This window comes from Nematolebias whitei, chromosome 19, assembly GCF_014905685.2.
Source record: "Nematolebias whitei isolate Nwh7 chromosome 19, NemWhi1, whole genome shotgun sequence".
Lineage (NCBI taxonomy): Eukaryota > Metazoa > Chordata > Actinopteri > Cyprinodontiformes > Rivulidae > Nematolebias > Nematolebias whitei.
Genome location: NC_056516.1, coordinates 3,381,223 through 3,407,595, shown reverse-complemented (window position 1 = coordinate 3,407,595; position 26,373 = coordinate 3,381,223). Strand labels below are relative to the sequence as shown.

At 45.1% G+C, this 26,373-nt stretch overlaps 1 protein-coding gene across 1 annotated transcript in view; it reads left to right on the top strand.

Annotated features, from left to right (window-relative positions):
• The window catches only part of LOC119426022 (nuclear migration protein nudC), a 68,653-nt gene that overhangs the window by 36,303 nt on the left and 5,977 nt on the right, over positions 1-26,373 (top strand). The window contains exon 5 of the mRNA XM_037693584.1: positions 6,638-6,751. Coding sequence (XP_037549512.1) covers positions 6,638-6,751 — 114 coding nt within the window. The remainder of the gene's footprint in view (positions 1-6,637; positions 6,752-26,373) is intronic.

Here is a 26,373-nt window from a genome sequence, read left to right as displayed (position 1 = left end):
AGTTGGCAGGCCAATTGAGCACAGTAATACCATGGTCAGTAAACCATTTACCAGTGGTTTTGGCACTGTGAGCAGGTGCCATGTCGTGCTGAAAAATGAAATCTTCATCTCCATAAAGCTTTTCAGCAGATGGAAGCATGAAGTGCTCCAAAATCTCCTGATAGCTAGCTGCATTGACCCTGCCCTTGATAAAACACAGTGGACCAACACCAGCAGATGACATGACACCCCAGTGACTGTGGAAACTTGACACTGGACCTCAAGCAATGTGAATTCTGTGTCTCCTCTCTTCCTCTAGACTCTGGGACCTTGATTTCCAAAGGAAATGCAAAATTTACTGTAATCAGAGAACATAACTTTGGACCACTCAGCAACAGTCCCAGGCGAGATGCTTCTGACGCAGTCTCTTGTTCAAGAGTGGCTTGACCTGGGGAATGCGGCACCTGTAGCCCATTTCCTGCACACGCCTGTGCACGGTGGCTCTGGATGTTTCTACTCCAGACTCAGTCCACTGCTTCCGCAGGTCCCCCAAGGTCTGGAATCGGCCCTTCTCCACAGTCCTCCTCAGGGTCCGGTCACCTCTTCTCGTTGTGCAGCGTTTTCTGCTACACTTTTCCCTTCCCACAGACTTCCCACTGAGGTGCCTTGATACAGCACTCTGGGAACAGCCTATTCATTCAGCAATTTCTTTCTGTGTCTTACCCTCTTGCTTGAGGGTGTCAATGATGGCCTTCTGGATAGCAGTCAGGTCGGCAGTCTTACCCATGATTGCGGTTTTGAGTAATGAACAAGGCTGTGAGTTTTTAAAAGCCTCAGGAATCTTTTGCAGATGTTTAGAGTTACGTCGTTGATTCAGATGGTTAGGTTAATAGCTTGTTTAGAGAACCTTTTCATGATATGCTAATTTTTTGGGACAGGCATTTTGGATTTTCATGAGCTTCCATAATCATCAGTATTAAAACAATTAAAGACCTGAAATATTTCAGTTGGTGTGCCATGAATCTGAAATATATGAAAGTTTCATTTTTATCATTACATTATGGAAAATAATTACCTTTATCACAATATGCTAATTCTTTGAGAAGGACCTGTATATCTCAGTGATACATCTGAAACAGATTTTTTTTTTTGCGTAATCCGTGAGCACTTGGATACATATTAATGTTCTTTAACATTTGACTCCAGTGTGCCCCCTACATTATTCTAACAGTTAAATCTCAGTAATACATAATCCGATATGGACTAAATTTTTTGTGCATCATCAGTGAGTACTTCTAGACACATTGGTTTGGTTGTTTAACTTTTGACTCCTTTGCGCCCCCTTGATTATTCCAACAGTTATATCTTAGTGATACATCATCTTATCTGTACCTGATTTTTTTTTTGCTTCATCAATGAGCACTTCAAGACACATTGGTATTGTTGATTCATGACATCACTTAAGCCCCACCCGCTCAGAGAAGAAACTGTTGATTATTGGGTGCCTCTTACAGCTTAGCCCTGTGTAAGATATGACTGAAACTATAACTGTTGATTACCACACGACATGTTGAAAAGCATAAAGGAAGTGCTCGTCAAACATTTGCAACAAAACGGGAAGTCACAATATCGCCTGTCTGGAAGGTCGAATTTCACGTATACTTGTAAGACCTGGAGCTGGACTAGTACTGACATGGACGGAAGGCGATGTCAAAGATTCAGGAAATGCGCCTCGTGGTGAACGCGTGCGGGAAAAGCACGAGAGCGTTCGCAATGGCGACTGAGTGGAGTGGCTTGAGCTCCCGCATTCGCAGTATAGCCGGAGCGGCGCTTTGCTGCGAGGGCCTTCAGTGCTGCTTGCAGCTTTAATTTGCTCTTAAAGCTCCTTAATGGACTTGACCTGCCCTATCTGTCCGAGTTGTTACATTTATACACACCCTCTCGATCCCTCAGGTCATGTGATCAGCTGCTCCTGAGTGTGCTGAAGACAAAGCGTAAGCTCGGAGGAGACCGTGCTTTTACAGTGGCAGCTCTTAACCTGTGGAATGACCTTCAATGAACATCAGACAGGCATCCTCCTTGTCTGTTTTTAAATCCCTTCTTAATCCATGGCTGGAAGGCAGGAACACTGCCTTCAGGTCTGGAAATTCAGAGGAGCTGAGTAGGACAAGAAAAGAGTTGGTTGCTGGTATTAAGAAGGCCAAGGGCACATATGCACAGAGGATTGAGGGTCAGTTCATCTCACAAGACCCTCGGAGCATGTGGAGGGGCATTAAGTGCATAACAGATTATAAAGGAAGAAGTGAACAATGCTCCAAAGACCCATCTCTGCCTGATGCCCTCAACAAGTTCTATGCACGCTTTGAAGACCCGAACAGACCACCCAGCACCAGAGTCACCTCACCACTGGATGAATAGCATCTCAGTGTGACCTCAGCCGAAGTAAGGAGTACTTTCAGGAGGATTAATCTGCACAAAGCAACTGGCCCAGACAACATCCCCGGAAAAGTGTTAAAGGAATGTGCCGATCAGCTCTGCGAGGTGCTGGCAGACATCTTTAACACATCACTTGCCCTGAAGACAGTTCCCACCTGCCTGAAGACAGCCACCATCATCCCAGTCCCAAAAAGCTCTACAGTGACTGGTCTGAATGACTATCAGCCTGTGGCCCTCACCCCGATAATCGCTAAATGCTTTGAAAAACTGGTCATGACTCGCATCAAAACAGCCATCAACATCAACGAGGACCCTCATCAGTATGCATACCGTGTGAACCGATCAACAGAGGATGCCATTTCCTCTGTGGTCCACACTGCGCTCAACCACCTGGAGCAGAAAAACTCTTACGTCCGTATGCTTTTTGTGGACTTGACATCCGCCTTCAACACCATGATCCCCCAAACCCTGATGGACAAACTCTAAAAATGTTAAATCTGGTCCTCTGGACATTAAAAATTTTGAATGTCCAGAGGACCAGATTTAACTTTTTTAGATTTTTCTACCTGGATTATTGAGCATGCATCAGGATACCTGATGGACACACTATCCACACTAAGCCCCTCCATTTGCAACTGTGTACTAGACTTCTTAACAGACCACAGTTAGTGAGGATCTACAACTTCTCCTCCACCATAACCCTCAGCACTGGCTCTCCTCAGGGATGTGTGTTGAGCCTCCTTCTGTTTACTCTGCTCACGTATGATTGTGCAGCTACCCATCCAGGCTGTCACATTGTGAAGTTTGCAGATGATACAGCGGTTGTGGGATGCATCACAAACAATGATGAGTCCAGCTATAGGCAAGAGGTGGAACACCTGGAGAGCTGGTGCAAAGAGAATAACCTTCACATCAATGTGAAGAAGACAAAAGAGATGATTGTGGACTTCAGAAGGAACAAAACCATCTACACCCCTCTGAACATAAGAGGATCTGCGATGGAAGTGGTCTCTAGCTACAAGTACGTGGGTGTACACATGAATGACAACCTCAGCTGGAGCAACAACACCACTAGCCTGATCAAGAAAGCTCATCAGAGACTGAGACGAGCTGGTCTGGGAAGCTCAGTCCTCACCTTCTACAGGTGTGCAGTGAAGAGCATCCTGTGCTCCAGCATCAACGTGTGGCATGGAGGCTGCACAGCTGCAGAAAGAAAAGCTTTGCAGAGAGTGGTGAAGGCGGCACAGAAGTCTGTCGGAGTCACCCTCCCCACCATCACAGACATCTACACCTCTAGATTGTAGTGAACTAGGCCTCCAACCAAAACCTGTCTCTGAAGACCTTCATGGGACAGGAACTGTTATTTCATTGATGTGCATCCAGAAATACATATTAGCTCATCCAGAGACTGTCTAATTGTATCCTGAAGTAATCAATTGAAAGAACACTTATTTTTATATTATCATTACTATTTTACAATATCTTGATAATAAAAGTGTGTTTAGTTCATATCATTTCTAATGTTGAAGTGAACTACTCATTTTAAATCAACTGTGAAACAATATTGATTTTTTTAAAACCTCATTTAAATTAAAAATCAAGTTAAATGTCTATTTACAAAGTAATTATGCATTTTGATTTTCTGTCTAAAGGAGAAGTAGTGATGTCGGTCGAAAGTCAGAGACAGTCAGAAAAGAAGTTATTAGAACGGGCTGTATTGTTTTTAAACCTAGCAGACGGTGAAAAGAGAAACACTGGCATCTGCGTTCCTCTCACTTCGCCATAACATTTCTTTGTCTGTACTAAACGTTCCTAACCATTCCTGATCTCTCGGTTGACTTTTAATAACCCTCTGACATCACTAGAACCACCCCCTGTTGGTTGTTTCAACCAATCAGGAAGTCCTAAGTGACCGGAAGTGAGGACTCTTTTAAAAGACGACACTTCCTCGGTCTACTCAGTGTACGGAGTCTTCTCCGTCTTCTCAAGTTCTTCTGAGTTCTTCTGAAGTCTTGGATCTGAGTTGAACTCAGTCTTTGATGGAGTCTTCTCAAGCCTTCATGAGTCTTCCACTCCTGAGTGGGATCTCTGACAGAGTCAAAGCGACTTGCTGTGAATCCACCCGGGTGTAATGCCTCCAACTTCGAAGGGAGCTGAGCCTGTTTGGTGAAGAGAGTAAATCGACACTACTTCTGACGATGACCAGCCGCTCTAACCGGAGACGCTGGAAGGTAGCGTTGAAATGGACCCGACACCTGTCAGGCCTTGGCCTGGGTGGTGTGAGTCCTCGGTGCCTGGACCTGGACCTACATCGGTGCGGCGGGTGCCGACGGAGGCCTATGAGTTTGTCGCTGTTGGCCCCGGGGGGTCACTGTATGTGGTTGCTGGTGGGGATCTTCCGGTTCTCCCCTGTGGTCCGTTCTGGAGGGTGGGTGAGTGGTTCGTCCTGTGTGGGTGGCTCTGGGGGCTCTGCGGTCGGGGTCCCTCCTGGGGTCTTGGGCTCTGGTCCCCCCTTTTTCGTCTGCCTCTGGTCTTGGGGGTCGGGTCTTTGCTGCTTCACAGTTACTAATAAATGTTCCATTAGAGAAGCCTTATACACTTATGCATGCTCACAACCACACACAAATAGAAGCAGGGATGCTTATGTAGGCTTTATATGTAGATATATAGATATGTATGTGAGTGTATATTCATGTGTATGTATGTATGTATGTATATAGGCGTAGGTATGGGTATATATATTTATGGAAACTTACTGCAAAGCCATGAATATTTTAAGTTCTTTATACATATGTATTTTGTTGCTGTGTTTTGTCATGTTCTTTGCAGGTGAACTGACAGTCGCCGGGTGTTTTGACGTGTGCTCTATTTGTATATATTTCTTATATTTTGGAGTCTTACTTTGTCTTTTCTTTCTTTCTATCCTATTAAAAAAAAAAAAAAAAGAAATGGACCCGACACCGGAGCTGATTTATCTCCTGTGAAAGTAACGAGTCGTGACGCGCTAAGTGTACCGGAGGTTTGAGCTGGTGATTAAAAGAAGCGTGCCAATTCTGGTCAATCCAAACATACACCTCTCTTCACCCATTTCTTCTTTAAACCTCTAAACTCCTTCCTTTAAACTCTTCTATTTTGCCAGTAATCTAGATGCCTTCAGAAATGTCTTGTTGTCTTATTAGTAAAGCGTGCCAAGTTTTATCAATCAGAACCAGATCAACTAATCAAGTGTACATGTTTTGATGTTAAATTTTGATTCTGTTAAATAAATGACCGCATTTATTCTGATGGGTCAAAGGAAAATTAACGTCTCTTGTCATTGATTAAACAATCCTCAGTTACCTCATCACATGGCATTAATTTAACTCGAAAAAGAAAGAACCCGTTATATTTAAATAATTAATTAGTAGTGAAGGTACAGTAAGCTGTCTCCCACTTTCACTACATTTAGTGGGACCGTACGTGTTTTAAATCACACATTTGATGGGACCGTATGTCCACAGCAAAGCTGTCCTTGACACACTACAAGATGCAGGAAGAGGGCTACCTGCATCATGAAGACCTCACTCATCCAGCACACACACTTTTTTCCACACTCCCCTCAGGAAGGAGGTTGAGGAGCATTAAGTGTAGAACCACTAGACTGAGGAACAGCTTCTACCCTGAGGCTGTTAGACTCATGAATCTCTAACCAGAATAATCACTGTGAAAAATCACATCATGTTGCTGCTGATCTGTTTCATGTTGCTGCTGATCTGTTTCATGTTGATGTGTTCATGCATGCACATCCGCTCACACAGACTCTTGTTCATGTTTGTGCTGATGTTCAATGTTTTTATGCTTTGAGTGCTTAGTGTATATTCAGTTTGTTTTTCTTAGTTCATATCTTAGATCTTATTACTGTTTTTCTTAGTTCATATCTTAGATGTTATTACTGTTTTTCTTATACATTTTATTGTTGGATGTAACTGGGACCCTGTGAACATAATTTCGCTCCACCACATGTACCACATGAGGTGCGAGTGCGAATGAAATAATCTCCGACTCTGACTTAAAACCCATCTCTTCTCCCTGGCCTTTGACACCATCCGAGATGTTGACTTTTAATTATTTTAATCACTTTTATTGTCTGATTGTTTTATTATGTGTACAGCACTTTGGTTCTGTTCTGTTTAAAGTGCTTTATAAATAAAACTGCTATGGTATTCTTCCTTTTTCGTTTCAGTCTGACTCTGAAGGAGAGGAAGATGAGAAGGATAAAGACAAGCTGAAGCCTAACTCAGGAAATGGAGCTGACCTGCCAAACTACAAATGGACACAGACATTGTCTGAAGTCGATGTAAGTTTTCCCTGACTGGACCGGTTCGTGTTTGATCTCTTGTTTTTCCTTCACGTTCATGAACATCTGAGTGTGAGGTTTGATTTATTCCTTCATACCTCTTACTTTCGGTCCCCACTGTGGGACAGATGCTGTTTCTTCTACACATGAAGACTTTTTGCCAGAATCTGAGACCTTTTGCCCTGTGAGACCTTAGCAGGCTACCTGATACGTGACTCCAGCATCTGAGTTGAGATTTCTTGTTATGGAGCAATTAATTTTTAGGACACATTATTTTATTCGGTAAAAACAAATCCACACCTAATATCCCGGCTGTTGGAGGAAAACAAATCCAAATATTTTACATCTTAAATGTTGTAGAATTTGGTAGTTCCTTCAGAAGCTGATAAATTGGTTTTAGAGAACATTTTCAGGATTGCAGGGGTTACGTTCCAGAGCCCCCCCCCCCCCCCCCCCGCAAAGTAGTGACATTTTTATTGTAGTATTTCAGAGAGTCAGAGTTTCTTTATTGTCATTCGCACCTCATGTGGTACATGTGGTGGAGCGAAATTATGTACACGGGGTCCCAGTTACATCCAACAATAAAATGTATAATAAAAACAGTAATAACATCTAAGATATGAACTAAGAAAAACATCAACTAAATATACACTAAGCACTCATAACATAAAACATTGAACATCAGCACAAACATGAACATGAGTCTGTGAGCAGATGTGCACGCATGAACACATCAACATTGAAACAGATCAGCAGCAACATGAAACAGATCAGCAGCAACATGATATGGTTTTTCACAGTGATTATTCTAGTTAGAGATTCATGAGTCTAACAGCCTCAGGGTAGAAGCTGTTCCTCAGTCTAGTGGTTCTACACTTAATGCTCCTTAACCTCCTTCCTGAGGGGAGTGGGGCAAAAAGTGTGTGTGCTGGGTGAGTGGGGTCCTTCATGATGCAGGTGGCCCTCTTCCTGCATCTGGAGGTGTAGATGTCTGTGATGGTGGGGAGACTGATTCCAACAGATTTCTGTGCAGCCTTCACCACTCTCTGCAAAGCTTTTCTTTCTGCAGCTGTGCAGCCTCCATGCCACACATTGATGCTCGAGCACAGGATGCTCTCCACTGCACACCTGTAGAAGGAAGTGAGGACTGAGCTTCCCAGACCAGCTCGCCTCAGCCGTCTGAGGAAGTAGTCTCTGATGAGCTTTCTTGATCAGGCTGGTGGTGTTGTTGCTCCAGCTGAGGTTGTCATTCATGTGTACACCCAAGTACTTGTAGCTGGAGACCACTTCCACCGCAGATCCTCTTATATTCAGGGGGGTGTAGGTGTGTTTGTTCCTTCTGAAGTCCACAATCATCTCCTTTGTCTTCTTCACATTGATGTGAAGGTTATTCTCTCTGCACCAGCTCTCCAGGTGTTCCACCTCTTGCCTGTAGCTGGACTCATCATTGTTTGTGATGCATCCCACCACCGCTGTATCATCTGCAAACTTTACAATGTGACAGCCTGGATGGGTAGCTGCACAATCATATGTGAGCAGAATAAACAGAAGGGGGCTCAACACACATCCCTGAGGAGAGCCAGTGCTGAGGGTTATGGTGGAGGAGGAGTGGTTGTGGATCCTCACTAACTGTGGTCTGTTTGTTAAAAAGTCTAGTACCCAGTTGCAGATGGAGGGGCTTAGTCCTAGTGTGGATAGTTTGTCCATCAGGGTTTGGGGGATCATGGTGTTGAAGGCGGATGTGAAGTCCACAAAGAGCATACGGACGTAAGAGTTTTTCTGCTCCAGGTGGTTGAGTGCAGTGTGGACCACAGAGGAGATTGCATCCTCTGTTAATCGGTTCTCACGGTATGCGTACTGATGAGGGTCCTCGTTGATGTTGATGGTTGTTTTGATGTGAGTCATGACCAGTTTTTCGAAGCATTTAGCGACTATCGGGGTGAGGGCCACTGGCCGATAGTCATTCAGACCAGTCACTGTAGAGCTTTTTGGGACTGGGATGATGGTGGCAGTCTTCAGGCAGGTGGGAACCGTCTCCAGGGTAAGTGAGGTGTTAAAGATGTCTGCCAGCACCTCACAGAGCTGATCAGCACATTCCTTCAACACTTTTCCGGGGATGTTGTCTGGGCCAGTTGCTTTGTGCGGATTAATCCTCCTGAAGGTACTCCTTACTTCTGCTGAGGTCACGCTGAGATGCTCTTCATCCGGTGGTGAGGTGAGTCTGGTGCTGGGTGGTCTGTTCGGGTCTTCAAAGCGTGCATAGAACTTGTTGAGGGCATCAGGCAGAGATGGGTCTTTGGGGCATTGTTCACTCCTTCCTTTATAATCTGTTATGCACTTAATGCCCCTCCACATGCTCCGAGGGTCTTGTGAGATGAATTGACCCTCGATCCTCTTTGCATATGTGGCCTTGGCCCTCTTAATACCAGCAACCAGCTCTTTTCTTGTCCTACTCAGCTCCTCTGAGTTTCCAGACCTGAAGGCAGTGTTCCTGGCTTCCAGCAGGGTACGCACCTCTGCATTCAGCCAAGGTTTTCTGTTTGGGTAGCTTTTAACATTTCTGATAGTGGAGACGGTGTCAGTACATGTACTAATGTAACCCAGTACTGAGGATGTGTATTGGTCAAGATCAAGCGAACCTCCATTTTCAGCAGCTTCTCTGAAAACCTGCCAGTCTGTTCGATCAAAAACAATCTCTCAGTATGGGTCCACTGTCCTGGCTCCAACATTTAACTTTCTTTTGAACCGGTCTGGAGCGTCTCAGCGGGGGCATGTAAGCAGGAGCCAGGAAGATTGAGATGTGGTCTGACAGTCCTAGGTGGGGGCGGGGTTCGGCTTTGTATGCATCTTTTACGTTCGTGTAAACACGGTCCAGCGTGCGGTCTCCACGTGTTGGAATGGCCACATTTTGATAAAAGCTTGGGAGACAGTCCTTTAGATTCACGTGGTTAAAGTCTCCGGCTAACACGTAAAGAGCCTCGGGGTGTTTGTTCTGCAGCGAGCTGATGATATCATGAAGCTCCTGCAGTGATTCATTAGCATTAGCGTCCGGAGGAATGTAAACAACTGTGATAAAAGTCACTGTGAACTCTCGGGGTAGATAATGTGGCCGACATTTCACTGTTATTTGCTCCAAAGCCTTCGAGCATGAGCTATTCACAACAGTACAGTTCGTGGACCAACTTTTACTCACGTAAATGCATACTCCGCCCCCCCGTGATTTCCCCGTTAGCTCGCTGCAGCGGTCCGCTCGAAATAAAAGTCTGTCATCCAGCTGGAAGACTGAGTCCGGCGTTTCGCTTGTAATCCACGTTTCCGTGAGGCAAAGCACCGCACCCTTCTTCATCTCTTCTGAGGCGCCCGCTCTCAGACGAAGTAAATCCACCTTGTTGTCCAACGAACGGACATTCGACAGAAAGAGAGACGGCATGGGGAGTTTACCGGCTTTAGCGTTAGCTCGTAGCCTCACCATAACCCCCGCCCGGCATCCTCTCCTCTTAAGCCGGGAGCAGCTCTTCCTCTTCTGCCCGCTGGAACGCCTCTGCTGCAGCTTCCAGGTAGATGACTTTAAGATCTGCATTCTGCCGAGCGTAGCTTTGAGTTTGTTGCTGATTTCTGCTATATTTCGTGGCAAATCCGCTCCTATTCTCATCAGTTCGGTTCGGCTATAGTTCACACGCATAAATCGCGCAGAGTCAGGCACAGTCAATATCAAAACTTCTAAAAACTGGGATGGTACCGGGAGCCTGTCAAGCTGCAACTGCTCTGAGCGCGGCCATCTTGGATTATTATATTATTATTATTTATAGTAAAGCTTTAGAAACACGACACTTTTGCAAGGTTCTAAACTCTTAAACCTACATCATTTTAACAACAAAGTCCATGCTCAATAATCCAGGTACACAATCCCAACATTTTTCAGTCAGGTCATCTGGACAGTTTTTTTTTTTTTTTTTTTTGGTGCTGAAACGTTTAGCCTTCCATCCGGAAGGCTTCATCAGTCAAGGAAACACGCAACAAAACTGATTCTTCCTCCAACAGCTAAAGCCCCCAGTATACTCCTGCGTACGTCCATACGCAGAGGTACGCACGTACATACGCAGAGGTACAAGCGTACCCCCCAGGGCATGTCCGTGCAAAGCTCAATTTTTACGACCGCATACGCGTACGTGGTGTCGCACAATAAACTGCCCGGCGATGGACTGTTTTGTATGTGACACCAATGTATTAAATTCCTCTTCTTCATCCCTGATCTGGCCTTTTGTTTTTTGGATTTTTTTTTGCCAAGAGGCAGTGATCTCTTTCTCCTCTGTTGATGCAATGACTGAAATGGTGAGAAATGGAGGAATTTGTCACGAGCGAATTAAGCTCAGGTCCAGCATGGCTGTGGGAGGATCTGGAGATTTCCTGGTGGGCTGGTCTGATGTGTGGGCTGTAGAGCCAGCGCTCCCCGTTTTATTTTTTATTTTTATTTTTTAAGATTTTTTTATTAACAATATATAAACACAGAACACCGCTGAGGCTGCCAGCACTCGTTTTTTTTTCCCCGACCTGTCAATCAATCCAACAGGCGTGTCAGCAAATGAAAAAATGAAAAATCAGCTACCTCAATTTTCCTGAAGGTAAACGCCCCTTGTCTGTGAAGCTGCTCTGCAGCTGCTCAGGGTGTACGCTCGAGTACGAAGTCTGAACCCTCTGCGTACAGTACACGCGTACGTACGCGTGAACGGACGTACACGGCAGTATACTGGGGGCTTTACTCCAAAGTGGAACAAACCAGTTTTGCTTGTGATAAGATGGTCTCTTTGGTATGCCCCCTCCTCCATTGCTGGCCCTCTTCCTTGTTGACAGTCATGTCAGACTGGTTGAAAACAACAAAGTCCATGTCATTTTAGCACAGTGCTTCTCAATTATTTTCTGTTATCCCCCCCAGGAAGAAGTAAACATTTTGCCCCTCTCCCCCAAACTCTCTGCCACAACTGTAAATTAGAGATGCACCGATCCACTTTTTTTTTTACTTCCTATCCGATCCCGATACCTAAATCTGCATATCGACCGATACCGATCCAGTTCCGATATCATGATCATCATTGATTTTAAATGAGGCTGTAATAATCTCCTCTCAAGTACAATTTGTACAAATATATGCATGCATGTCCAAAAAGGCAACTAGAGGTAAGTTGTATTAATGTTGGATAAGTTTTAAATTAGAATTAAATTCTGCTAACACAAAACATGCTTGTTTTTATTCTTAGCTTTAAAGTGGATATTAAAGTGACTAAAGTCATTGTTTAAAGTTATTTAATATTTTTTTAAATAAGGGGCAGATATAAGAATTTTTTTCTTTCTGCACTATTTTCATTCAATGTTTTCTTTTTGATGATTTTTTTTATATTTTGTTTCTTTTAAATGAATGAATAAATTAATTAAATTAAATTAAATGTTAAATTGTTGTAGAATTGCGCCGCTCAAGGTGGCTGCATGTTGGAGCAGTTCTGTTACTTTCATTCTGAGATTTTGCTTTTGGAAACTTTAATTCCTGTTTTTCTGGATGTTAATCGCATTTTTTTTTGGATGATTGTTTCCTCTGGTATCGGATGCTGTGCAGCTGGAAGTTTTTTTTACTGAAACTTTTTTAGTTTTGGACATTTGTTTTGATGCGTAACCATGGCAACAAGGCAGTTTTCTACAACCAAAAGCTGATTAACATCTCAAAAGCTCAAGTAATATCTCAGCTACAGCCCCAAATCTCAAATGAGTTGAAAAGGATGTTCTGTGGATGCATTCTCATCAACCTGCCAGCTGTGCTCGAGTGCATGACCACTGAGAACCTGGAACTAGCTGGAAACACGGCTCATGACAGCGGAAGGACAGGATCGTCCCTCGGCACCTACAGCTGGCTGTCCACAGCGACGAGGAGCTCGGCAGACTGCTGGGAGGAGTGGCCATCGCCCTGGGAGGAGTTCAGCCTGGCATTCGGGCAGTCCTACAGCCCGGAGGAACCGAGAGGCCAGCCGAGTCTGGGTGAACAGATCAGACGGCATCTATGGCCAGTTTCTTAGGATCCACTGTGCGATGGACAAGAGCTCCAAACAGCCATCAGTATCTATAACATCTTTTAATGAAATGAGTATAACGAGTTACAACAACAAATAATTTCACTTTGTGATTAATAATGGGGGAGTCTGGGGGAGAATAATGGGGAGTCGTCGCACGAAGGTTCGGTGTTTTTTCTCTCTCTCTGGACCCCAACAAACTTCTCATCTGGACCTTTGTGGTTCTACCTGGTTCCGACAAGAATCGCCAGGTGGTATTTCGCTGGTTTTCTGCTGGACTGGCCCTCGTGGTGTCTTCATAGGTGTGGGGGAAGTGAAGTGTACCTGTCACCCTCGAACTGGACCAGAACCGAACAGAGTTGGGTGTGGGGGACTTTGTCTTCAACATAGCGGGTCTCAGCTTCAGTGAGCAGCCCGTTACTTTTAACGAAGGACTGTCCACCTCCGTGAAATCCCCGTGTTTACCTGGAGGAGACGCTCCGGTGCTTTGAAGCGTCGCCGGACCGGAGCAGAACCGGGCCAGGGACAACTTCAGCCTCTTCGTCTCTCGCGCTGTGGAGCGCCCGAGCCAGACTGGAGCAGAACCGGACCAGTGTCGACTTCAGCCTCAGCCTCTCGGGTCAGTCTCGTTTTTCACCGGGGGTGCCTCTCGTGCTGTCGGGTGCGGAGGTGTCGTGTAGAGAAGCGGAGGAGCAGCGCGGAGGAGCAGCGCGGAGGAGCAGCGTGAAGGAGCAGGGCTGCGTGGTGCTCGAGAGAAGTTCGGAGTTTACATCGGAGTTGCTGCAGGCCTCCATCCAAACTCACCTGGATAATAATTAATTTTATTCTGGATCATGCTTTTGGCCCCTGTTGACCTGAAATGAGCTAGGATCATGCCTTTCACTTCAGGAGGATTTTCTGGCAGCTCGCTCTGCTATTTACTGCGAATTATCTGTTTCTGTTTTGGCCTGTTGATATTGGACCCAGCTTCTGTTTCCCATGGGAGCATCCATCCATCTTCACTGGGGGGCTGGAGCCCCCCTCAGCCCAACTCAAACTGCAGTTGGGCCACCTCATCGGGTTTGTTTGCCCATTTGAACTGTGACGTTTTATGGTCTGAGACTTTTCTGCATCATTCATATTACTGTCACTATTTTCAGTTCTCAGATTATCTGGAGTCACTAAATCTTGTTAATACACCTGGATATTGCTGGACAACAGACTCTGTTGATGAGCTGAGGACTTGTTTTGAACTGACTGACTGGAGCCTGTTCTTCAGCGAGGAGGTCTCTGCTGAAGACTCTGAACTGCTGAATTTTACCATCACCAGTTACATTAAATTTTGTGTGGACAATATTATCAAAACAAAAACAGTTAGATTTTACCCTAATAATAAACCTTGGGTAAATAAAGAAATGAAGCATCTTTTAAACCAAAAGAAAGCAGCTTTTAGAGGAGGAGATATGCAAAGGATGAGGGAACTAGAGAATGAAATAAGTTGCATGATTAAGAAAGTTAAAATAAATTATAAAGATAAAGTTGAGAGGGAACTGAGTAATGGCAATGCAAGAGATGCCTGAAGGGGACTGAACACAATAATGGGGAGGAAACAAAAAGATTCCCTTCAGCACACTGACCCTTTTGGTCTTGCAAATAAACTAAATGTTCATTATTCAAGATTTGACATCCATAACTTCAGTGATGAGATTGACTCTTTCTGTGCAGCCTTGACACCAACTCCTGTGGAATTACAGGAGAAAGAGGTAATTTCAATTTTTCAGAACATCAATCCTCATAAAGCAGCTGGGCCAGATGGGATTAAGGGAAGGGTATTAAAAGAATGTGCCACACAGCTGGGTCCTGTGTTCAAACAGATATTTGAGTTGTTTCTTAACACTAGCTTTGTCCCAAAAGCATGGAAAATGTCAACTATTGTCCCAGTGCCCAAAATAACACATGCAAAGGCACTGAATGACTTCAGACCAATTGCCCTCACATCTGTATTATGCAAATGTATGGAGCGCTTAGTGAGCAGAGAACTCATGTCTGTTACAGCTGAGCATATGGACCTTTTGCAGTTTGCATATAGGACTAACCGAGGGGTGGAGGATGCCACTCTCTCCCTCCTCAACAAGGTCCATAATCATTTAGACAACCCAAAGACATTTGTTCGCATATTATTCATGGACTTTTCATCTGCTTTTAATACGGTTCAGCCACATATACTTTTAAAACGCCTGTGTGATCTAAATGTCAGCAGCCATCTTGTGTTGTGGATTAGCAATTTTTTAAGAGGAAGACCCCAGCGAGTTTGTGTTGACAACACTCTATCTGACTGTAGGGTCTTGAACACTGGTGTTCCACAGGGTTGCGTGCTATCGCCGCTTTTATTCTCTATACATACACAAATGAGTTGCAACACAACAGTAAAGATTTCACATTAATTAAGTATGCTGATGACATTGCCCTAGTTGCTGGTCTGAAAGACACCAACAGTCCTTCCTACTCCCAGCTCATAGACCAGCTCTTATCTGGTTTGATGACAGCTTCCTGGCCCTTAATGTCAGTAAAACCAAGGAACTTTGTTTGGGAGGTAGATGGGGAGCAGCCAGCACCAGACCTACTTTTAGGCCTTCTATTATAAAAGGGCAGGAAGTAGAGCAGGTGACTAATTTTAAATACCTTGGAACAATAATTGACAACAAGTTGACCTTTGAACCCAACACTGACTATATTTACAAAAAAGCTAGACAGCGTCTCCACCTTCTGTATAAGCTAAGGAGCTTTAATGCAAGCAAAATTACTTTGCAGTTGGTGTACAGGCCACTGGTTGAAAGTGTTGTTTCATTTAATATTGTCTCATGGTATGGAAACCTCCTAGCCAGAGACGGGAACAAGTTGTCCCGGGTGGTCAGACAAGGTAGTAAAGTCATTGGTCATCAACAAATGACACTTACAGACCTGTACAGTCAGGTTCTGGAAAAAAAGGCAATCCAGGTTTACAATGACCCAACTCATCCACTGCAACCATTATTCAGGTTGGTACCATCTGGTAGAAGACTCCTGGTTCCTTTAGCAAAGAAAATTGGGTACAAAAAGTCATTTGTTCCCTCTGCGGTGAATGTACTTAACAAGGTTCTATTTAAACGCAGCCTCACATAACAAACCACTGTCTGCTGGAATGTTTTCATATTCTAATGTATTGTGTATTTTAGAATGGTTTTAACTGAATGTTTTAAATTGATTTAGCAAAGTTTGGTTTTAAGTTTTTTAGAGTTTTTAATCACATTTTTATTTTGTTTTATAAGCCATATGTCAAAGACAAATCTCCATTTCATTGAATGTTATGGACAATAAAGTTGAATTGATTGATTGATTGATTGATTGATTGATTGATCTGCCCATCACTGCAACTTTCACTGTTTTTGGGTTCTGAATGATCGTGTCTTCATTAATGTTTCTCATGATTCGATTATGGGGGCTAATTGTCATACCATTAACTCCTGTAATTACACATCAGTCACTGCAAACTCAAGAAAATGTTTAATAATGTTGTTACTGCTCTCAGGCCAACCCTAGACCCCCCACTAATTACAGCACACCAAATGACTTTAAGAACGTGTCTGGGCTTCATTTTCTGCATGTAAACGCTCGTAGCCTTCTGAGAAAACTTGATTCCTTGAAAATTCTGGTCAGTTCTTCTGGGGCAGATGTAATCTTCATCTCTGAAACCTGGCTCAACAAATCTGTACTCAATAATGACCTGACAATCAATGGATTTAACATCTACCGCTGTGATCGTCAAAAAGGGAGGGGGGGGGGGTCACTGTTTACATCAGAGATTCTCTGGTTTCTAGTCCTTTGTCTTCTAAAACAATTCCTAACCAAATTGATGCCTTAGCTGTAAACATCACTTTGAATGGTGGCCAGATTTTTTCTGTAGTCTGTTGTTACCGTCTACCTTCAGCAACACCTGAGGCTCTGTCCTCCCTGATGGAATTTCTTGGTAATTTAAAATTGAAAGTTCTCTTTTTGGCAGGAGACTTCAACATTGACTGGGCTAAGTCGACCCCCCTCTGTGATAAATTCAAGGAATGTTGTCTGTCTCTGTCTTACCCAATTGATCAACTCTCCGACAAGATTAAACAAAGACCGTCCTGAAAAATCCTCCATCTTAGACCTGCTTCTAACTACTATGCCTCACAAATTCCCTGGTACAGGTGTATTTGCCAATATCTTAAGTGATCATTGTGTGACAACGGCTTTGAGAGATATTAAACTTCCACCTCCTAAGCCCAGATTAGTTCAAAAAAGGGATCTGAAACGTTTTTCTGAACAGTCATTCCTCTGAGATCTGTCTCATATTGACTGGCATCGTATTCTTTTAATTGATGACGTGAACTCCACTTGGAACTATTTTCATAATAGTTTCATTTATTTTGTGAACAAACATGCTCCTTTTCATCAGTTCAGAATAAAGGGACGAGACAGCCCCTGGTTTACTCCAGAGTTAGCTGACCTCCTGCACAGGAGAGACCATCTTTGGGCCACAGCGAGAAAATCTGACTCAGACACTGATTGGTTGAGTTTTCGACAGATGAGGAATAAATGTACAACTGCTGTCAAAGCAGCAAAACACAACTATTTTTTATCTCAGACCTCCAAAAATCTAAATGACCCTAACAGATTCTGGAAAACCATCAAATCTCTCTCAGGCACCCCCCAATCATCTGACCTCTCATCACAACTTCTCGTTAACTCTGTTCCTGTGTCAAATAAGCATGAGATCCTGAACTGTTTCAACAAACATTTTATTGCTTCTAGTTCTTTATTTGACACAGTTACTAATGGAAATTCAGCCACTTCACTTAATAACCAAACTTCTGCAAATCAAATCCCTCCTACAAGTCAATCCTCAGTTAAACACACCTTCTCTTTTTCTCCGTTCTCAGTCAGTGAGGTTAATTAACTGTTAAAAGATCTTGATCCTAAAAAAATCTGCAGGTCCAGATGAACTTCCACCTTATTTCTTAAGGCTGGCTGCTCATATCATCACAGTCCCTGTGACCCACATCTTCAATCTCTCCATAAGACAAAACTCCATCCCAGACACTTGGAAAACAGCCTTTCTTCTTCCTTTGCTGAAGGGAGGTGACCCCACCTCACTGAACAACTATCGGCCAATCTCTAAACTCTGCATTTTAGCCAAGGTTCTAGAAAAACTGAAACTCTCAAATCAAAAATTACCTGGACTCATTTAACGTCTTAACTCCCCATCAATCTGGTTTCAGGAAACAACACAGCACAACCACTGCCTCACTGAAGGTTCTTAATGACGTTGTTTAAGCACTGGATGCTAAGGATTATTGTGCTGCACTTTTCTTAGACCTGTCTAAAGCTTTTGACACTGTGGATCATAACATCTTGTATCATAAACTCTCAGAAATCGTTTTTTCAGAACACACCATTGGTTGGTTCTCTATCTCTCAGACCGGAAGCAACGTGTTCAACATAATGGTACTTCCTCCAGTTATTTAACAGTCAACGCTGGTGTACCACAAGGCTCAGTCTTAGGACCCACTCTCTTTACAATCCACATACATATTGTAGGTAAAAACATCCCTAATGCATCCATACATTTCTATGCTGATGACACAGTTGTTTGTCGAGCTAAATCTGTTGCTAAGGCTTTCCAGCTTTTGAAATCTGCATTCAACATCATCCAGACTGATTTGTTCCACCTCAAACTTGTCCTAAATGCCGACAAAACAAAAGGGAGGCTTTTTTCAAATAGGAAGTTGGTCCCAGCAGTTCTTCCTCCGATTTTATCCTCAAATGGTGTCCCCATTGAGTTTGTTGATTCCTATAAATATTTGGGTATCTTGGTCGACTCACATCTCTCTTTTAAGCTCCATGTGGAAAACTTGGTAAAGAAACTGAAAGTTAAACTGGGTTTCTTTTTCAGAAACAGATCCTGTCTAACCCTAAATGCTAGGAAATGCCTTGTATCTGTGACTTTCCTTCCCTCCATCGACTACGGTGACATTATTTATATGAACGCTCCTACAAGAACCCTGCAGATGTTGGATGGTGTCAATCATATGTGCACTAAGATTCATAACTGGCTGTGATTATCGTACCCACCACTGCACCCTGTATTCACTGGTTAACTGGACATCATTAACTTCACGAAGACTCTCACTGGTACATTTTCATCTTTAAATCACTCCTTGGTCTGCTGCCTTCATACATCTCCTCCTACATGTCTCTGCATGAGTGCAGCTACGGCGTGCGCTCTCAGGACATTATTACCTGCAGTGTTCCCTCAATGAGGACTGAACTAGGCAAGAGGGCCTTCTCTGCTCCTTTTTCCTGCAATACCTTAGAAAAACAATTGAAGCTCGTGACCTTGACCTCTCTAAGTGGCTTTAAGAATCTGTTGGACTCCTGGCAGGGACCAATGCAGACATGTTCCTGTTTTTAGTTGTCTACATTCGCCTTAGAATCTACCTGTTTTTTGTTACCTTTTTCTTTTAGCCATCCTATGTTAAAAAAAACTGTAGTATGACACTTTTTATAACTTTATTGTTGTCGCTGTTGTCCATTGTTATCATTCTTTGTTGAAATCAGGTCTCTCTTGTAAATGAGTTTTCGAGGCTCAATGGGATTTACATGTCAAAATAAAGGTTGAATGAATGAAAAATAAAGTATTTTTTAATTGAATTGAATTAAATGGCTTCAAACACCTGCTAAGTTAATGGCATAAACCAGAATCAGAATCAGTTTATTATCGCCATGTCAATGAACGAGGTTCACAAACTAGGAATTTGCTTCGACATAAGGTGCGAATAGTAATAAAGTAAAATAAAGTAAAAATTAAGTAAAAATTAAGTAAAAATGAGAACATTACATAAGACATAAGCCTGTGTACACCCACAAATAAAGTAAAATTAAAAACATAACATAACCATATGTACACCCATATAATAGAAAACAATAAAAAAGCTTAGAGAACAGTACAGATGGAGTAATCAATTATAATACAGATGTAATGTGACCAAAGCAGAAATTATGAGATAGCATTATGAGTGTTCAGGAGTCCAACAGCAGAGGGGAAGAAACTGTTCTTATGACGGGAGGTTCTGGTCCGAATGGACCGAAGCCTCCTGCCTGAGGGGAGTGGTTCGAACAGTCCGTGTGCAGGGTGAGCAGGGTCAGCTGTGATCCGACCTGCTCGCCTCACAGTCCTGGAGACGTACAGGTCGTGGAGGGATGGAAGGCTGCAGCCGATCACCTTCTCAGCTGAGCGCACAACGCGCTGCAGTCTGAGTCTGTCCCTGGCAGTGGCCCCGGCGTACCACACCGTGATGGAGGAGCTGAGGATGGACTCGATGATGGCTGTGTAGAACTGCACCATCAGCTTGGCCGGCAGCTTGGCCTTCTTAAGCTGTCGCAAGAAGTACAGTCTCTGCTGGGCCTTCTTGATGAGGGAGCTGATGGTCGGCTCCCACTTGAGGTCCTGGGTGATGGTGGTGCCGAGGAACCGATAAGAATTTGCAGTGGTGATGGGGGTATCATTACAGGTGAGGGGGGGCAGAGGGGCTGTGGCTTTCCTGAAATCCACAATCATCTCCACTGTCTTCCGGGCATTGAGTTCCAGGTTGTTGCTGCTGCACCAGGTCACCAGCCGGTCCACCTCCCTCCTGTATGCAGACTCATCACCGTCCGAGATGAGCCCGATGAGGGTGGTGTCATCTGCAAACTTAATAAGTTTCACAGAGTCATGGCTGGAGGTGCAGCAGTTGGTGTACAGGGAGAAAAGCAGGGGGGAAAGCACACAGCCCTGTGGAGATCCTGTGCTTACAGTCCGAGTGTCCGAGACAGCTCTCCCCAGCCGCACGCACTGACTCCGGTCTGTCAGGAAGTCTGTGATCCACCTGCAGGTGGAGTCAGGTACATGGAGCAGGGAGAGCTTGTCTTGGAGCAGAGCAGGGAGGATGGTGTTAAATGCGGAGCTGAAGTCCACGAACAGGATCTTGGCGTAGGTTCCTGGGGAGTCCAGGTGCTGCAGGATGAAGTGAAGAGCCAGGTTTATTGCGTCATCTACAGACCTGTTGGCCCTGTAGGCAAACTGCAGGGGGTCCAGGAGGGGGTTGGTGATGGACTTGAGGTGAGATGAAACCAAGCATTCAAAGGTTTTCATGACTACAGACGTGAGAGCTACAGGTCTGTAGTCATTTGGTCCTGTGACACGTGGCTTCTTGGGGACAGGGACGATGACGGAGGACTTGAAACAGGCTGGGACGTGGCATGACTCCAGTGAAGAGTTGAATATCCCTGTGAAGACCGGAGCCAACTCTCCAGCACAATGTCTCAGCGTGGAGGGTGACACAAGGTCTGGGCCTGCAGCCTTATGTGTATTCAGCCTTTTAAAAAGCCTCCTTACTTCATCCTCTTGTACAGAGATAGCAGGGGGTTGTCGGGGGCAGTCCCAAGTGGTTAAACCAGTTGAGCTGGGGTTGGTGTGGAGGATGGAGGAATGTGAGTCCATGACTTCAAAGCATGAATAGAAGTCGTTCAGATCGTTTGCCAGTTTGAGATTGTCTGTAGAATGAGGTGCTCTGGGCTTGTAATTAGTTATCTCTTTCAGCCCCCTCCAGACAGAGGCAGAGTCGTTTGCAGAGAACTGTTGTTGCAGCCGTGCATTGTACCTGGATTTAGCCTTCGACACCTCCCTGCTAAATCCATACTTCGCACGTCTGTAGTTGTCTCTGTCCCCCTCTCTGAAAGCAGCCTCCTTCTGCTGACGAAGCTGTCTTAGTTTGGATGTGAACCAGGGTTTATCATTATTGAAAATGACTCTGGAGCGTGATGGGATGATGCTGTCCTCACAGAAATGTATATATGACGTCACAGTGTTTGTGTATTCGTCTAGACTGTCTATAGAAGCCCTGAACAAGTCCCAGTCTGTGGTGTCCAAACATGTGCGTAGCTTCTCCACAGCTTCACTGGTCCACTTTTTGGATGTCCTCACCACAGGTTTTGAGAGCTTCAGTCTCTGTCTGTATCTGTAACCAACAGACATGTTCTGTTTTTAGTATTTTGCATCGCTTTGTAATGTAGGTTTTATTAAAAAAAAAATTATATATATATATATATATATATATATATGATTTTCAAATCATATGTTTTTTATGATTGTCTACTGTTGTACTGATAAATATCTCCTGGAGGGTAAACTATATCTTGACTGCAAGTATCAAGCTGAGAAATCCTTCGTTTTCTACAACTGATAGTGGTTGGTCATTAATTATGATGAAGTTTAGCAACTTCTCTGTAAACATTTGAGCTCAGTGGCTTCAGAGATGTCTTCTTCTTGTTCAGTCCGAAGCAGGCAGCCTGATTTCGGGCAGCCGCGCTTAGTCTGTCCCTCCTCAGAGACGGGCAGATTTAGCGGGGCAGATCGGACGCGGCTGGCTGGGGTCGAGTCCCCTGTTTCGGGTTGAGCAAAGAGTAGTGCCCCGCTGAAGCCATGGAGCTCGAATGTCCAATGTAAAAGTAACTTTACCGCGGTTTAATATGGCGCTATGGCTCTGCAGACATTGCACGTTACTGTCTTGTTTTGTGGTGTTTCTAATGTAAAATACTTCCACACAGTGGACATGTTTCGATGAAAAGTTGGCTAATTGTCAGCCACAGTGCTGCTAACTCAGTCCTCACGATGTAGCTGGCTGTAAACTATGAACTGGATTTCTTTAATGTGAGGCGGGTCTTATTACTCTGGGCTCATGAGACACGCCACCATTCAGAAAATCCATTCCATAGTTTGAAGCCAACATGCATCATGGATTGGAAATATCGGCAGGTTGGATCGCAAAAATCCGATACGTAAATTATGCTGGTATCAGAGGCCGATACCGATGCTGGATTGGATCGGCCCCATCCCTACTGTATAATTTGTCTATAAAATTTTTATAAGTTGTAGTGGACTAGGCCTCCGACCAAAACCTGCCTCTGAAGACCTTCATGGGACAGGAACTGTTATTTCATTGATTTGAGTCCAGAAATACAAATTAGCTCATCCAGAGACTGTCTCAGAATCAGAATCACTTCATTATTGCCATGTCAATGAACGAGGTTCACAAACTAGGAATTTGCTTCGACATAAGGTGCGAATAGTAATAAAGTAAAATAAAGTAAAAATGAAGTAAAAATGAGAACATCATAAGACATAAGACCTGTGTACACCCACAAATAAAGTAAAATTAAAAACATAACATAAACATGTGTACACGCATACAATAGAAAACACTAAAAAAGCTTAGAAAACAATACAGATGGAGTATTCAATTATAATATAGATGTAATGTGACAAAAGAGCAGACAAAGTGCAACCCAAAGACCCCGATGATGACACAAATAAATAGACCTAGTGTTCCCTTGCCCAGACGTGGGTCACCGGGGCCCCACTCTGGAGCCAGGCCTGGAGGTGGGACACGCGGGCGAGCGCCTGGTGGCTGGGCTTTTACCCATGGAGCTCGGCTGGGCACAGCCCGAAGAGGAGACATGGGTCCCCCTTCCCATGGGCTCACCACCTGTGGGAGGGGCCAAAGGGGTCAAGTGCAATGTGGGATGGGTGGTGGCCGAGAGCGGGGACCCTTGCGGTCTGAACCTCGGCTACAGAAACTGGCTATTGGGACGTGGAATGTCACCTCACTGGTGGGGAAGGAGCCTGAGCTGGTGTGTGAGGCTGAGAGGTTCTGGCTAGAAATAGTCGGACTCACCTCTATGCATGGCTCTGGCTCTGGAACCAGTTTCCTTGAGAGGGGCTGGACACTCTTCCACTCTGGAGTTGCCCCTGGTGAGAGGCGCCGAGCAGGCGTGGGCATACTTATTGCCCCCCATCTTGGTGCCTGTGTATTGGGGTTCACCCCAGTGAATGAGAGGGTGGCCTCCCTCCGCCTATGTGTGGGGACGGGTTCTGACTGTCGTTTGTGCTTATGCATCAAACGGCAGTTCAGATTATCCACCCTTTCTGGAGTCCTTGGAGAGGGTACTGGAAAGTGCACCTTCTGGGGACGCCCTTGTTCTGCTGGGGGACTTCAATGCTCATGTGGGCAATGACAGTGAGACCTGGATGGTTGTGGTTGGGAGGAACAGCCCCCTTGATCTGAACCATAGTGGTGTTCTGTTGTTGGACTTCTGTGCTCGTCATGGATTGTCAATAACGAACACCTTGTTCAAGCATAAGGGTGTCCATATGTGCTCTTGGCACCAGGACACCCTAGGCCGCAGTTCGATGATCGACTTTGTCATCGTCTCATCTGATCTGCGGCCACATGTCTTGGACACTCGTGTGAAGAGAGGGGCGGAGCTGTCAACTGATCACTACCTGGTAGTGAGTTGGCTCCGATGGTGGGGGAGGATGCCGGTCAGACCTGGCAGACCCAAATGTATTGTGAGGGTTTGCTGGGAATGTCTGGCAGAGTCTCCTGTGAGAAGGAGTTACAACTCCCACCTCTTGGAGAACTTTGAACATGTTCCGAGGGAGGTGGGGGACATTGAGTCTGAGTGGACCATGTTCCGTGCCTCTATTGTCGAGGTGGCTTACCAGAGCTGCAGCCGCAATGTTGTCGGTGCCTGTCGCGGCGGCAACCCTCGAACCCGATGGTGGACACCGTCGGTGAGGGATGCTGTCAGGCTGAAGAAGGAGTCCTATCTGGCCTTTTTGGCCTGTGGGACCCCGGAAGCAGCTGATGGGTACCGGCAGTCCAAGCGACATGCGGCTCGGGTGGTTGCTGAGGCAAAAACTCGGGCATGGGAGGAGTTCAGAGAGGCCATGGAGAACGACTTCCGCACGGCTTCGAGACGATTCTGGTCCACCATCCGGCGTCTCAGGGGGGGAAATCGGTACGCCACCAACATTGTTTATAGTGGGAGTGGTGTGCTGCTGACCTCAACTCGGGATGTTGTGGGTCGGTGGGCAGAATACTTTGAAGACCTCCTCAATCCCACTGGCACGTCTTCCACTGAGGAAGCGGAGCCTGGAGACTCTGGGTCGGGCCCTCCAATCTCTGGTGCTGAGGTCACCGAGGTGGTTAAAAAGCTCCTCGGTAGCAGGGCCCCAGGGGTGGATGAGATTCGCCCGGACATCAGTTTACGGGCGAGAGTTCCGGTCCCGGACTCTCTTCTCCCAGTTGTGGGGGCAAACGTGTAGTACCAGACCCTGTCTCCCACTTGGAGTTCCTCGTGAGAGGCCTTTTGGTCGTAGTACGCTTTGCGTCCTTCAGCTGATTTTTCCAGGTTTTTCTGTGCGAAAGCAAAAGTGTTTTTAAGGTGTTTTTCCAAGTCTTTCATGTATTGTTGTGTAGTGTAGGCTGTTGCCATGGCAGCATCGCCTGGTTGGTACAACAGGTGTAGAGGGAGAGTCATTTGTCGACCCGTCATCATCTCGAAAGGAGAGATGCCAGTCGATGTGTGTGGAGTGGCCCTTATGGCCATGAGGACCAGAGGGAGTTTCACGTCCCAGTCCTTGCGGTTTGCGGCTACGTATTTTTTCAAAATACTCACCACAGTCCTGTTTGCTCTCTCAACCTGGCCTGAAGCCTGTGGATGGTAGCCAATATGGAAGTTGGCTTCGACGCCTAGCGTCTTCCACAGTTCTTTCATTACTTCACCTGTGAAGTGTGTACATTGGTCTGAGTTCACACTGAGGGGAAGTCCAAACCTTGAGAATACATGATTCATTAATAACATAGCAGTGGTTTGTGCTGTGTCATTAGGGGCTGGTAGATATTCTACCCATTTGGTAAACGCGCAGGTTACCGTGAGAAAATATTTATTTCCTCTAGAGGTCTTAGTGAGTGGTCCGACCCAGTCAATCTGGAGGTCCGACCATGGAAATACAATGCCTCTACTATGCAGTGGTGTTCTGTGGAGTGGTCTGGATGGCTGAAACTGGCCACAGACCAGGCACCCTTTTATGTAGTCTTTGACATCCTTCTTCAATCCAGGCCAATAAGGAATCTGTTTTAATGCTTTCAGTGTGGCATTGTCACCCTTGTGTCCTGCAGACGGAAGGTCATGTGCATGAACTAACATCACCCCCCTGTGGTCATGGGGGACCACGAACATGGGTGAGGACGTCCATCCATGAGCAAAAGTTAGGATGCCCTTAAGTAGTTTTAGCTGTTTGCGCAGCTGAAAGAGGACTTTAAGGTCTGGATTGGAATCCAGTTCGCCTTTCGATGGAGTGTATTTGTCTGGGTCAGTCAGATACAGTATCTTCGAGTTAATTGCAGGATCCAACTTCTGACGTTGGATGATGTCTGGGTCAGTTAGCATTGGGCATACAGAAACTGTGTTATCAGCAGGTTTAGCTGCAGCTTGTGCACGTGTGACTGCCATTACCTCAGTTGTAGATTGTGACGACTGAGTGTTGAGTAGCCAGGAGGGGTCAAAGGACCACGTGGGTCCGTCAACGGCTCCTTCCTTGGCTAGGGAGTCTGCAAGGTCATTGTAGTGCTTGTCATCGCCTGGGACTCTGGAGTGTCCTGGAACTTTCTTCCAGAAGATCTGTAGATCATG